At 43.0% G+C, this 12,316-nt stretch overlaps 1 protein-coding gene across 1 annotated transcript in view; it reads right to left on the bottom strand.

Annotated features, from left to right (window-relative positions):
• Window positions 1-2,462: 2,462 nt before the first annotated feature.
• Window positions 2,463-12,316, bottom strand: part of PSMD6 (proteasome 26S subunit, non-ATPase 6) — a 57,730-nt gene continuing 47,876 nt past the window's right edge. Inside the window, exons 6-8 of the mRNA XM_078661543.1 lie at window positions 8,590-8,758; window positions 5,154-5,231; window positions 2,463-2,723 (exon numbers count right to left, since the gene is read on the bottom strand). Of these exons, the coding sequence (XP_078517669.1) occupies window positions 2,627-2,723; window positions 5,154-5,231; window positions 8,590-8,758 (344 nt within the window). The 3' untranslated portion in view covers window positions 2,463-2,626. The remainder of the gene's footprint in view (window positions 2,724-5,153; window positions 5,232-8,589; window positions 8,759-12,316) is intronic.

Consider the following 12,316-nt stretch of genomic DNA (forward strand, 5'->3'; position numbering starts at 1 on the left):
AAGGGAATAAGACTCCCTTTCTTTCAACAGACTATCAAGCAGGGTTAGCAATTTGTAGTATGGATGTAGTGTGCATCAGAACAGACTTCTAACTGGCCCTCCCAAAAAATCACCTCTCTGATCCTCAAAGTTTAAGGGGACAATTTTGCACAATCAATGTGATTCTCAGGATAATGTCGGATGTGTAGGAGAACAAACTACATGAATGTCCTTTGACTAATTACCCCGACAAGAGACACAACAAAATCAAACAACTCCAGAGGTCTGCGGCTAAACCTGGCCATGTCCTTTAGGATAGTCCCATCAAGTACATACCAATTACATACATTTTGTCCCATCCACACATATAACTGTTGTATACAGGTGAACTTTTACCTAGTAGCTTACTTATGCCGCTTCGACACCAGGCTCTCTGCACCCTATCTTAATCCCTGTACCTGACATACATAAACATGTCCTCCGGCACAGCAGATTTATTCTGTATAAGGTCACCACCTTTTTTCATCCATGGCCAACAGCCAGCTGTGCATGAGTGCTTTTGTTTAGAAGAGGATTAGCAAAGGATTTGTGAATCCTAGGAACTACACGACAACCTAAAGAGAAATGGTTCAGTGACGAAAAAAGCCAACCTAAACAAAAAAATCTTTTATGAAAAAGAATCTCCTTCTAAAACTATAAAAGGAGCTTTGAACACTAGAAATAGTCTTAAACAATAAACAAGCATTGCCAATACCTACAGGTCTGGCTATATCTGAAACTGTTTCTTCTGTCAGCAATGAGTTGAGGCACTCAATAAGTCATCAGATATACACCCTTAACATTCATTCTTACACTCATACATCCATTAAAGGACCAATTTGACTAATTCTTGTTCTCCCACAATAAAACACAGACTCAAAAATAAATCAAAAACAAAGGTAGAAAAAAGAAACATTTTGCCACTGAAACATGGCACTCAGATGTGCAATAAAAATAAAATTAAACATAGTAGGAGGCTGCTTTGCAATGGTATTGTACAGCATATCTTTATTTTGAAGTTCCAACACAGCGGCCATATTCAGAAAGAACATGTTGGCCACCTTGTAGAGATTAAACAATACCATTCCAAATTGGCCCTCAGTAAGCATCACACCGTCGGGTGTCCCTTGGAATGTTTTTGTGATACTATATCATTGTTGTACCAAAGCAAGATGGCTGAAATAATGCTTCTAAGCATGGAGGCCATCTTGGACAAATTAAACAATGATACACTACCATTCCAACATAGATACAGGTATAAACAGTATAATAACAATCAACCTTTAAAGGTCTATTGGACTTAAATGTTTTTCACAATAAATAAGCCAGACCTACTGCCTTTGTCATAACCTTTCATCATACACAGATCAGAAACGCTCTGTCCTTAATCATTGGCTTGTCACCATAACCAACCCAGGCCTACTTTATTAGTGTCAGGGGTACCATAAAATTAACCTAGATTTGCCAGAAGTGATAAGCAACACCAAATTCCTAGCCCAATATGGTAATCTGTGAGATTCCATGCAACAAAATTCCTCTCTAAAGACTTCACAGTACACACAAATGCCTATTGGCTTTAAATTAAGCTTCCCACAATACATTGGTCAGGCATATTGTCTTTATCATATATTTTTATAGCAAACGTATCACGATTATGACCTTGATCATTGGCTTATAACCATAATCAAGTCAGTTCTGCTGTATTAAACATAAGTTTTCCAACAAGGCATGAATTGCAATACATGCTATCTTTTTCAGTGGAAGTGCACAACTTCTGCCCAAATGCTCTACTCCAGGAAAACTACATTTGGGGTGGAGCAAAAGCCCCTCTCTTGTGTTCCTTTAAAGGGCCTTTTCTGTTGATCACATAATGTCAGATTACATCTGTGCTGTCAAAAAAGACAAAAAATCAGACCTGCTTGCCCAGGCCGTGTTCAGGAAGCAAGAGAAGGAACAGCATCCTGTGGGCAGCTCATTGCTATTTGTGTGTGGGGTCAGCAGGAGGGACCTCAGAAGGTGCTGGATGCTTCAAAGGTACTTTCCTCCTATTTGTTTTGCTCCCCTTGAGTTTTGGGGATTGACGGGATTCTATAAAACTGATTCACATCCCTCTGTGTCCTTTGTGAAGTAAATTAGTAGAAGAAATAGATAGTTTATGTTAATTAAAAGGTTTGTACAAGTTTTCCTCTCCAGTTACTGTTTTCTGAGATTCCGTTCGTGAGCAGAGATATTCAGAGCCTTATATGTGTTATTGAAGATCAGAGGATGGGGACGGATCTTTGGTTTTATTAAGGCATTTCAACTATTAGCTGTTCTTGGATTTGATTAATACAGTTAGGTACAGTTTTGGCGTTTACCTTGGTAAGTCTTCCTTTAAAGAAATATAATTGTTGTACAAAAAAGATTAATCGTGGCGAATATATTTGTGGAAAAATGGACCAATATTACTTTTGAAAAGAAGAAAACATTTATTTGTTTTAAGGTTTAGAAGTGTTTACATGTACTGTATGTAAAATCCCAAAACACATCGCTTGACGCAATCATCTACAATTCAAGCTACATGGTACATTAATAGATGACTTTCAAAATGGTCTCAAATAAAACATTTTTACATGTTAATTACTCTAGAAAGCTTTTGAACTCTGTTTAATAATAGATCGCCTTTTTTAATGGTTTCTTGATACTGCCAGTTCTTACTGTCAGGTCTGTCAAGACAAAAACAAAAGGTTAAAGGTTTTAACACTAAAAACAAATGTACTAAAAGAAACAGCAGCACTTGAAACTTCAACAGTAATGTTCACGCAAGAGCGTGAATTTCAGTTATCAGGGAAGGGACAAAGCACAAGCTATAAACAGTTGACAACAATGCTGTGTAGCAGGTAGCTGGGGAGAGGATGTGGCCTAACGGCTAGGGCGGTGGATGTCAAATCTGGGGAACCAGGTTCCAGTCTCGGCAATGACGCTCAACATCCTGTGATTCTGGGCAAATAACTTGATCTCTCCGTGCCTATCAAAATTGAATGGTTCCTTGTGTAACGTAACTGGTGCTCATGTAAAGCACTCTGATACCGGAAAACTTCAGGTGAAGTTCACACTATATAAAACCCCGAAAAAAAGGGTACCTGAAGTGAAATCAATATGCATATCCAAAACACACAGTAAACACTTTCCTGCTTTAAAGGACTTAATTAAAATGGCTCACTGGAACAACCTGTAGTGATGCTGCAGCAGGATATCTAAATGCGCTCACACCAAATTCCACTTATAACTATTCTAATGTGGCCACAATAAGGGTTTCAGCGGACAAAAGGCACCGTAGACCAGTGTTTGAAACTCTTATTAATTATGGACAAATATACTAGAGCGAAGGGTAGGAAAATCTATCTTGCATTCATGGATCTTTCAGCAGCATTTGACTGCGGCTCCCACTCCAAGCTCTGGTATATAATGGAAGAGATGGGGTTCGAATCGGCTACAATAGATTTAATTCGCCAATTATACACTGATGCTTCTGCATTCGTCCGCTTAGGGAAAAACGGGGAATGCAGCCGCCCCTTCAAGATCTCAAGGAGGGTAAGGCAGAGCTGCGTTGTCGCCCCGTTCCTTTTTTCTATTTACACGAACGGCGTTGAAAAAACGATCGCGGGCGCAACCCCGGATGTTCCTGAGTCCAATTCCCAACGGCTACCTATTCTGGCCTACGCTGACGGCGCCGTACTGATCGCCAGAAGGGGGTTAGGCAGCCATTCTCTTATATCAGCCTACGCGGCTTTCATGGACTCATTGGACCTGAAAGTCAATCAAACAAAATATATAGCTGGGGCTGATACACGAGATAAAACCCCGCATCTCCATATGGATTCGGGAAAAATTGAGGTGGTGGACTCCTGCTCTTACCTGGGGGTACTCTTTGATAAAAACCAAACATGGTCACAGCTGATGGAGGGAAGGGTTTTGGGAATAGAGAGGAGCCTAACAGCGATAAACTCCTTTTCCAATAGGTTGGGCACAAAGCCATTAGTTCCCATTAAACAGATTTATCGCGCTAAAAAAAAGTCTGCGGCAATGCACGCGGCAGGTGTTTGGGGTATGGCACCGAATGACTCACTTCAAACAACTGAGAATAGTTTCTTTAAGTCCCTGGTGCCTCACCTGCAATCTCACTCAAATTACTTTACACATAGAACTGGGCCTACCCTACATCACAGACGTAATCAGGCCAGCCCCGATCCTACTGTGGCTCTCCATTTGTGCAGGGAAATGGTGACCCTAACCCAAAATATAATTAGAGGTTGCCTAAAACTGGAGAACTACAGTAGGATCAGATGGCTGAACTATGTAGAACGGGAGCTGACTGCTATGGGACGGAAATAACTATTTAAGGACCCAACTGCCTGTACAAAGATGTCAAGGTAGAGCCTGGTTGACATATTTATGCAGACTGCCCAATATATCCGTAGGGGGAGGAATTATAATAAACAGTTGGTCCTTGCCTATCAATTAACTCCACCCATGTTAGAGCGAGGATACTCTTACATAGCGGATATCCCAACAATACAACACAAATTAATTTTATTGAGATTCCGCATGAACTTGATCCCACGGATCTTAATGGTGCTTCTCATAATTTTCCAGTCATCACTTTAATATTAGATCAATTGTATTTTAACTTATATTTTGAGTAATTGTATGTGCATATGTATTTGGAATTTTCATAATTAACTTTTTACTTAGGCTTTCTTTGAACCAACATGAATCAGGTTTGTACGCTGGCTGCTGCAGTTTTCTGTTTTTATGTACTTTTATGATCTTAACTGGAAAAATCGAATAAAATTTCTAAAGTAAAGACTATAATCACCCATATTTGTAAAAAAAAAAATTGCATTAACCAAAGAAGATCTATATATAAAAAAAAGTTTTCTAAATCGCCGATTGTCATTATAACTATAGTAAACCTTCATGCTTGGTGTTCCTTCATCAAAAAAGTACATTTCAATTGTTCTGTGCACACATCCAAACAGACGTGACCACACTTAATATCGGTAATGGATACTCACTTAGACAGTTAGCCCAAAACAGAGTTTAAAGAAGATTGTGACGGACAGAAAAGAGAAATAACTTTAAGCATACAATACCTGTTAGTTTCTACGATCTCATTTACTTTGTCTATTTTACAGTGCAACCTTCCAGCTGCAATGAATCTTGAAAGCTCTCTGATTTGGAAAGAAAGAGAAATGGAATGCATTTTAAAATGTGGCTGTAACTTGAAATCATGTCTACATGTTACTATAATTATATATCTCATATACTATTTTTCTTAATTTCGTTATATTACTCATTCTTTGACAGTTACTCAAATAGCATAAACAAATAATTAATCTAGCAATTAAATTATTCAGTTTGAAACAGTTTTCTTTGTTACTGAAATTATCGGTAAAATAATTTCCATTACAGTCTGATTCATTTACTGTTAACCAACAACTGAAGCTGAGATACAAGAATAAACAAATTGTACAGTAACTAAGGGAGTCTGTTTCATCCACTTATTCAACAATATGCCAATGCATCTCCTGCTTTTACATCACCTCTCTCTACTTTTCTTGAAATTGTGATAAAGCCAATCAGAAAAGACTGCTTATTTTGTCTCATTCTTATGACTTCTTTGCCCTCATATCATTTTAACAGGGCGTATTTGAATGTGTGCCAGACTTCTACGCGAGTTGCACAGGTGTTGAGTAGGTGGGATGTTGTTGGTGTTGGAGCTGGGGTTGGAGAGTTCATTCACGATGTTGAAGAGCTCTTTGCTGTTGTGTGCGTTGTTGTCTAGGCGGTCTTTGAAAGAGGCCCTCTTGGCGGCTCTGATGAGGTGATGGTGTCTGCGGGTTGCGTTCTTGTGGGCTGCTTAGCGGTCTGGTGTTCGTTCGCGGAGCAAGCTCTTCTCCAGTTTTCGGCATGTTCGTTTGGAAGCCTGGAGGTCTTCGGTGAACCAGGTGGCTTTCTTGCTGGTGTGGCTGTTGGAGGGTTTCTTGTGTGGGGTGAGGGTGTTGGCGCAGTGGTCGATCCACTGTCTGAGGTTGCGAGCGGCGGTGTCGGCGGGTGGGCTCAGGGTGAGGGTGGTGGTTAGCTGGTCTTCGGTGACTTTGCCCCAGCTGCGACAAGGCATCAGTTGGGTGCAGTGGTGCGTGGTGGGCTTCCTGAAGGTGAAATGGATGCAGTGATGGCTGGTTCGGTGCTGTGGTTGAAGGAGACATGAGGGCTTGCAGAGAAGATGGGGTCGAGCGTGCGGGCGGCGGCGTGGGTGGGTGTTGTCACAAGCTGTCTAAGTCAGAGGTTGTCGATCAGGTTGGTGGAGTTGGTGCCGTTGTTGTTCACGAGGTGGAAGTTCAGGTCCCCGAGGAGGATGTAGTCCGTGGAGGCGAGGGCGTTGGCTGATGAAGTCGGCAATGGAGTAGCTGAACTGTGGAGGGATCTGGGGGGGGTCTGTAGATGAGGGTTACTCCGAGGGTGGTGTTGGGGTCGGTGTGGATCTGGACGTGCAGGTGTTCGGCGGTGCTGAGGCTGTCGTCGGTGTTGGTTGAGACTCTGAGGGTGTTCTTGTGGACGATGGCAATTCCTCCTCCTACTCCGTTGGTGCGGTCCCTGCGGGTGATCTGTAGCCTTCCGGGATGGCTATGGCGATGTCGGGTACTGAGGCGGAGTTCAGCCAGGTCTCTGTCAGGAAGGCGAAGTTTGGGGAGGTTGAGTTGAGGAGGTCCCAGAGTTCAACTGAGTGTTTGCGGGCGGAGCGGGTGTTGGGGACGATGCATCCGAGGTAGTTGGGCTCATGCCTGGGCAGAGGTTTGGCGGGGCAGATGCTGGTGAAGCTGCAGTTCCGGCAGATGAAGGGTCCTTGGGTGCGCTTCGGGGTGGCCTGGAAGCAGGTGTGTTCTCGTCCGGAGTTGAGAGCGTGGAGGGTGCTGGCATCGTAGTGGAGTCGGGTGTCGTGGCGTTGGGATACGATTATCGAACTAGCAAGCCTCCACACACTGATCCGTTTTTTATTAGCAGTTCTGGCGCGTTTATCCTCGCTAGCCAGCAACGTAGGAATCGGCAGAAAAATATCCCCCAAAAGAAATTTATATGCCTGGCGTAACGGACAACGGGAACCAGAGCTAGCTTATTATTTATGCCGGTTCGGAACAGTGGAGGCGAAGCATATTTGTCTCATTATTACGCAATTCCTCTTTTAAAAAAAGTAAATCAGGAGAGCGTGTTTTCATTTACCCTACATCCTTCGCCAGCAAAGCTTTGGACGTGAGCATTTTCTTCTAAGAGATCTTTACAATCCATAAAGAACACCTTGTTCGCATTTATGAACCACTGATGCTGAATTATTAACACGCATCAATTGAAAACGCCGTAGCCTTTCCCCTAGTGTGAGAAGTCGTGCCAACAATACATATTGTGTGCATGTACAAGTCTGCAAGAACCTGAGAGTTTGTTTGTCTTGAAGAAGGCGCTGGTCGCCGAAACGCGCGTCGACAACATATGACAACATGTTTATTTATGTTTGACTCAGGAATTAATATTATGTTTTTATGAAATTGTAATTGTTGTGTATTATTTTTCATTGTATTTCATTTAACTGTTCAATTGTATCGCATGTTTTTTTAGAAATAATTATTGCTATTGTGGCTTTTTATGAATTTTAATTAATAAAAAAACTGTCTTTGCTACGGAAGTGGATTGTTGTGTCCTATCACTATTACGTGGGCAAGTCCTGTTTATTACCGCATGGGTTGATACCTTCACAGTGGCGTTGTACAGCGCCAGAGGTTCAGGCGCTGGGCGGGGGGGGGGGAGAAAATCGTAGGAATGGGCGAGCGGGGGGGGGGGGGTTTGGGGCGTTGGGCGTCCTGCAGGAGACGCAGCGGCGGGAGAGCGGGAGACACGGTGAAGGGAAAACAGGAGGCAAAAGGCACAGAACGAGCACAGAGCAGTAAATAAAATCAAAATACAGTGCAAATGACAGTGAAGGGGAAAAAGCAGTATGGACAGAAAAACAGTACAAATGACACCAAACAGCAGTAAATAAAATCAAAATACAGTGCAAATGACAGTGAAGGGGCAAAGCAATATGGGCAGAAAACCAGTACAAATAACACCAAACAGACTCATGGCCTACCACTGGCCACCAGGGACGAGGCGCAGGTGGTAGCCTGTGGGTGGAGGCGGGCCTCGAACACATGAAGCAGCGGGGACAGCTGGCCTCAGGTCACGGCACAGACAGGTGAAGCTGCGCGGTGTGTGGAGCGACCTACCTGGAACAGGGTCAAAGGCTAAATTACATCCATATCTCAAATCGTTTTTATATCCATTCGGACAAAAAAAAAGTTAAGGCCAGTAAAGACGGCAAAATGAAACCGTGGCCAAGAAATGAGCAGTCCTGCTGACTCTGTGCAGAGAGAAGTGAAATGGTGCAAGTGAATGCAGAATGTAATTAAAGTAGTACCAAGTACTGCCTGTAATATTGGTGAAGAACACAGATACAGTCAGTACACTACAACAGTCAAACTATAAAAATAAACTTACTGATCTATGAATTCCACCCCAACGCCAAATGCTTCTGCCATGTAGCCAAGTGTCAATGACCTGTAAGATTCTAAAAGCTGACTGTATGCTTCAATCCTCATCTCTCTTACATAATAGCGATAGTGGGGTGCAAATAACCAATCCTTCTTCATTTCTTGTTCAACAATAGCTGAAATGATAAAAACAGACACGTACAATTAGCTACTCAGAAACCCAATACAAATGTTATGATTAGACTAATCAAACACAAGAAGGTGATGGACGGAGTGCTGAAACTTTTCAGACACTCACCCCTAGTCACAGATCTTGGTTGAATCCATCATCTTTCTTTAGCTCACTTAGCCGCCTCAGCTTAGAACCAGTTATATGCAAATCAGTCTTGACCCTGTGCCTCATGGGAACAGTCCAGACCGACCTGCCAAGCCAGGTCTTCCCTGAATCGGAAACAAGCATCCTGGGACCGGTTTCTGGGTAACACCCTTCATCAGCCAGGCTTGCTTGAATCCAGTGGCAAAGTGAGCAAGGGACCCACGTTTGGGCATACCCTGCCAACGTAGGGCGAACAAAGCAAACATAAGGAGATGATGGACGGGGCGCTGAAACTTTTCAGTCACTCACCCCATGATTAGATGATTGCCTATTGTGAATACCTTCAGCTGATGACCATCATAGCCCTTGGGTTATTGAGTAAGCAATCCTGAGGAAATCTTTGGCATTATAGCTAATCAACACCAGGGTCGGGCTGGGATAGAAAATACACTGGGCACCAAAGTAAAAATGGCCTCATTAGTGAATTAGCTAAAAAAAGTGGCTTGCAAAGAAAGGCCCAATGGAAAAGTGTTTAGCTAGGTATGGGAGACTGCATGGATTTTAGCTTGCTGCAGACAGTTTGTGGAACTACCAGGGAAAACAACAGTAAAACCATCCCATTAGAATATAAAATAAGCCCACAAATGGCCATAAAATGGTCCATTCACAGATTTGTCCGAACCTGACCAGCACTCTCTATGCTTAGGGAAAGCCAGCTATAAACATAACACACAGTCACACCTAGTTTCTAGACACTTGCAAACTGAAGATCAGTTGAATGCCGCAGGTCACCTGGGTGAAAATCGCTCATAGGAAGGAATGCAACCTGAAGGAAACCTAGTAATTGCTTTCCTGAATGGCCCATTCATTCCCAGTTGAACGGCCCACCAACTGAGTTAATGAATAACGTGAAGTTGAAATATGATGGTGGCACAGATTCCTACAGTAGCAAAATATATAAACACTTCTTGTAACTTTGATCATCACTCTTGTCCTAAGCAACTCAGACCATTGCAACAGCTTACTGGCGGGTCTTCCTCTCTATTGGTAAAAATGTTATATGTTACCAAGAGAACCCTGTTCAATACCTTCTGTTACTTTGTCCAAATCAACCCCATGCGCGTTGGCTAAGAAATTGCTGTAGGCCATCAACACCTTTAGATCTTTCTTTCTTTAAAGATTTAGAGAACTGCTATAAGAAATGGGTGTCTGTTGGAAATGTGCACTTTATGCAGGGTCACCCTGGATTTGTTTGCCTTTCTGCACTTTGGCCCTGCTTACCAGCAATAAAGTGCTTCTGCTCCTCATTTAAACGTGGTAGAAATGGCACGCTTCTAACTGGCACATCTAATTTACTCATAATTCACTAGTATAAGGTATGAAGTGTACTCCGGGCCTGTAAATTAAATGTAACCCATTGACTGAAACACTGATTGTGCCATACACCGCAGTGGCACTGTAAAGCATGTATCCAGCCCTACCAGCGTAGCCTGGCTACGCAGCTTTAAAACTGCAAATTCAACCTGTAAAAACAACCCCTTTTGACAGGCCTAAACCTTCATTTTAAATATTAATAAGTCACCACTTTGCAGGCCTCATTGCCCATAAGGCAGGGTGCATGGTATTTAAAAGTAGGGCATGTAAAAGTTTAATGTGAAGCATGTCCTTACAGGTAAAAAGCCCAGAAAGCTAATTTCATGTAGCAGGGCTAGGTGTTTCATAGTAAAGCATTCGGATATGATATGTTTAATAAATGTTATCTCTGTCAACTAAACAGCTACAAATTTATTTTTGAGCCTTTTTGAAATATTTAATACAAGCCCTATTAACTGGTGAAGTCGGATTTGTGATAAATATTTTGGTAAGATGACTTTTAGAAACTTACCCTTATCCCGCCTGAAGTTCCTGGAAGCTAAATCTGCATGTTGCTCTCCCTCTTCTGCAAGCCAGTAATTATCATTTGAATGAAATATGAATTTGCACCCTGAGCAAGGAAAGAAGGCCTTGGGTGTGGGGAGGTGGTGGTGTTCCCTTGAGTGGATGGCCTGTGAGCTGGGCACAAGGACAAATTTCAGAGAGACATACCCTGCCACATGCCGATGTAGCTAACACCCAGGCCTGCACCCTTTGTTTGGTCCCACAATCAGACTGGCCTCCTTCACAATTGACGTCAGGTCTGCTGGGGTTTTTCATGACATCTGGGGTGCACATCAAAGAGTTCTCCCCTGTCACAGGCAATGCTAGCTGACCGTTGGTCCTGTATTTTTTTTGTATCCCCAGGAAAACCGGCCCCATTCAAAGTTGGCTTATTTTTTACATTACAGAGTCAAAGCCTGTTTGACAGGACAGCTGAATTATCATGGATGCACTTCAAAGAAGGGGAACAGAATGGCAAAAAAACGTGCCTCGTTGGTGAAAGCTCAATTTTGTTCTACCAGACTTCTGTCTCTGAGTTTGTTGGAGGTACAACAGAGCCCAGGTTTAGTGTGGCGGAAGGATTTGGATATCTTGAGGGTTCCCAAAATGGGTAGGGGCAGCTTTCGGAACCTTTACCCAATTGGTTAGGGCATTCCACCCACCAGCTCATGCCAGGTTTAAATGATCTCCAGGCACCCACTTCAGAACACTCATGGACCTGTGGAAGATCACAAGAGGACTGAATCTACTATTTGAGACCAGAGAAAAGCCTAGAAGACTGAACCTGCTCTCCATTTTGACCCTGGAATAAAGAAGTGGACTCCAAGGGTCAAAAGGTTGACCTCATACTAAAGATACACGGCCACAAAAAGCTACTAGAGGTCTTTTCCTGCAACTGCCCAGTTAGCCAATGGAAACTGGATCTAGACTGGACTCTCTTGTTGTCTCTGGCTGTCATTCTGCCAGTCTCTTGTAAGTTCCCCCCTAAGGCCCTGTTTTTTCCCTTTTAAGAAGTGTACCTCAGTCGTCGATTGGTACTGAGATGATTAAGTCAGAAGGTGAAATCTTTGACCAAGATGAACCTTGTTAGTAAATCCAACCCATGCTCCTTGGCAGTCAGCATCAAATTATACCTAGGTCATATTCTCACACGATCATTGACTAACATTGCCACTTTTTAGGTCTTGCCTGAGCCAGCGCATGCGCTTGTCTGGCGAGACATTTAGTAAGTGGGCTTTAAAAATCCGACCACTCGCTTTTGCTTGTGGCCTAAAGCTTGTGGTTACGCGCAGAGGTACCATCTGACTTTCCTCCTCTCTCTTGTCATGGTTCATTAAGCTTCCTTTTAGCACGCGCGCGCACACACAACTCCCGGGCTTGCTCCTCTTTGGTCATGGCTCATTAAGCTTCCTTTTAGCGCACGCACGCACACAACTCCCGGGCTTGTTATTGATATAAATATTATTTTCTGTCAAGACGGTTATTACAAGAGCAATGGATA

Source organism: Lissotriton helveticus, chromosome 9, assembly GCF_964261635.1.
Source record: "Lissotriton helveticus chromosome 9, aLisHel1.1, whole genome shotgun sequence".
NCBI classification, from domain to species: Eukaryota; Metazoa; Chordata; class Amphibia; order Caudata; family Salamandridae; genus Lissotriton; species Lissotriton helveticus.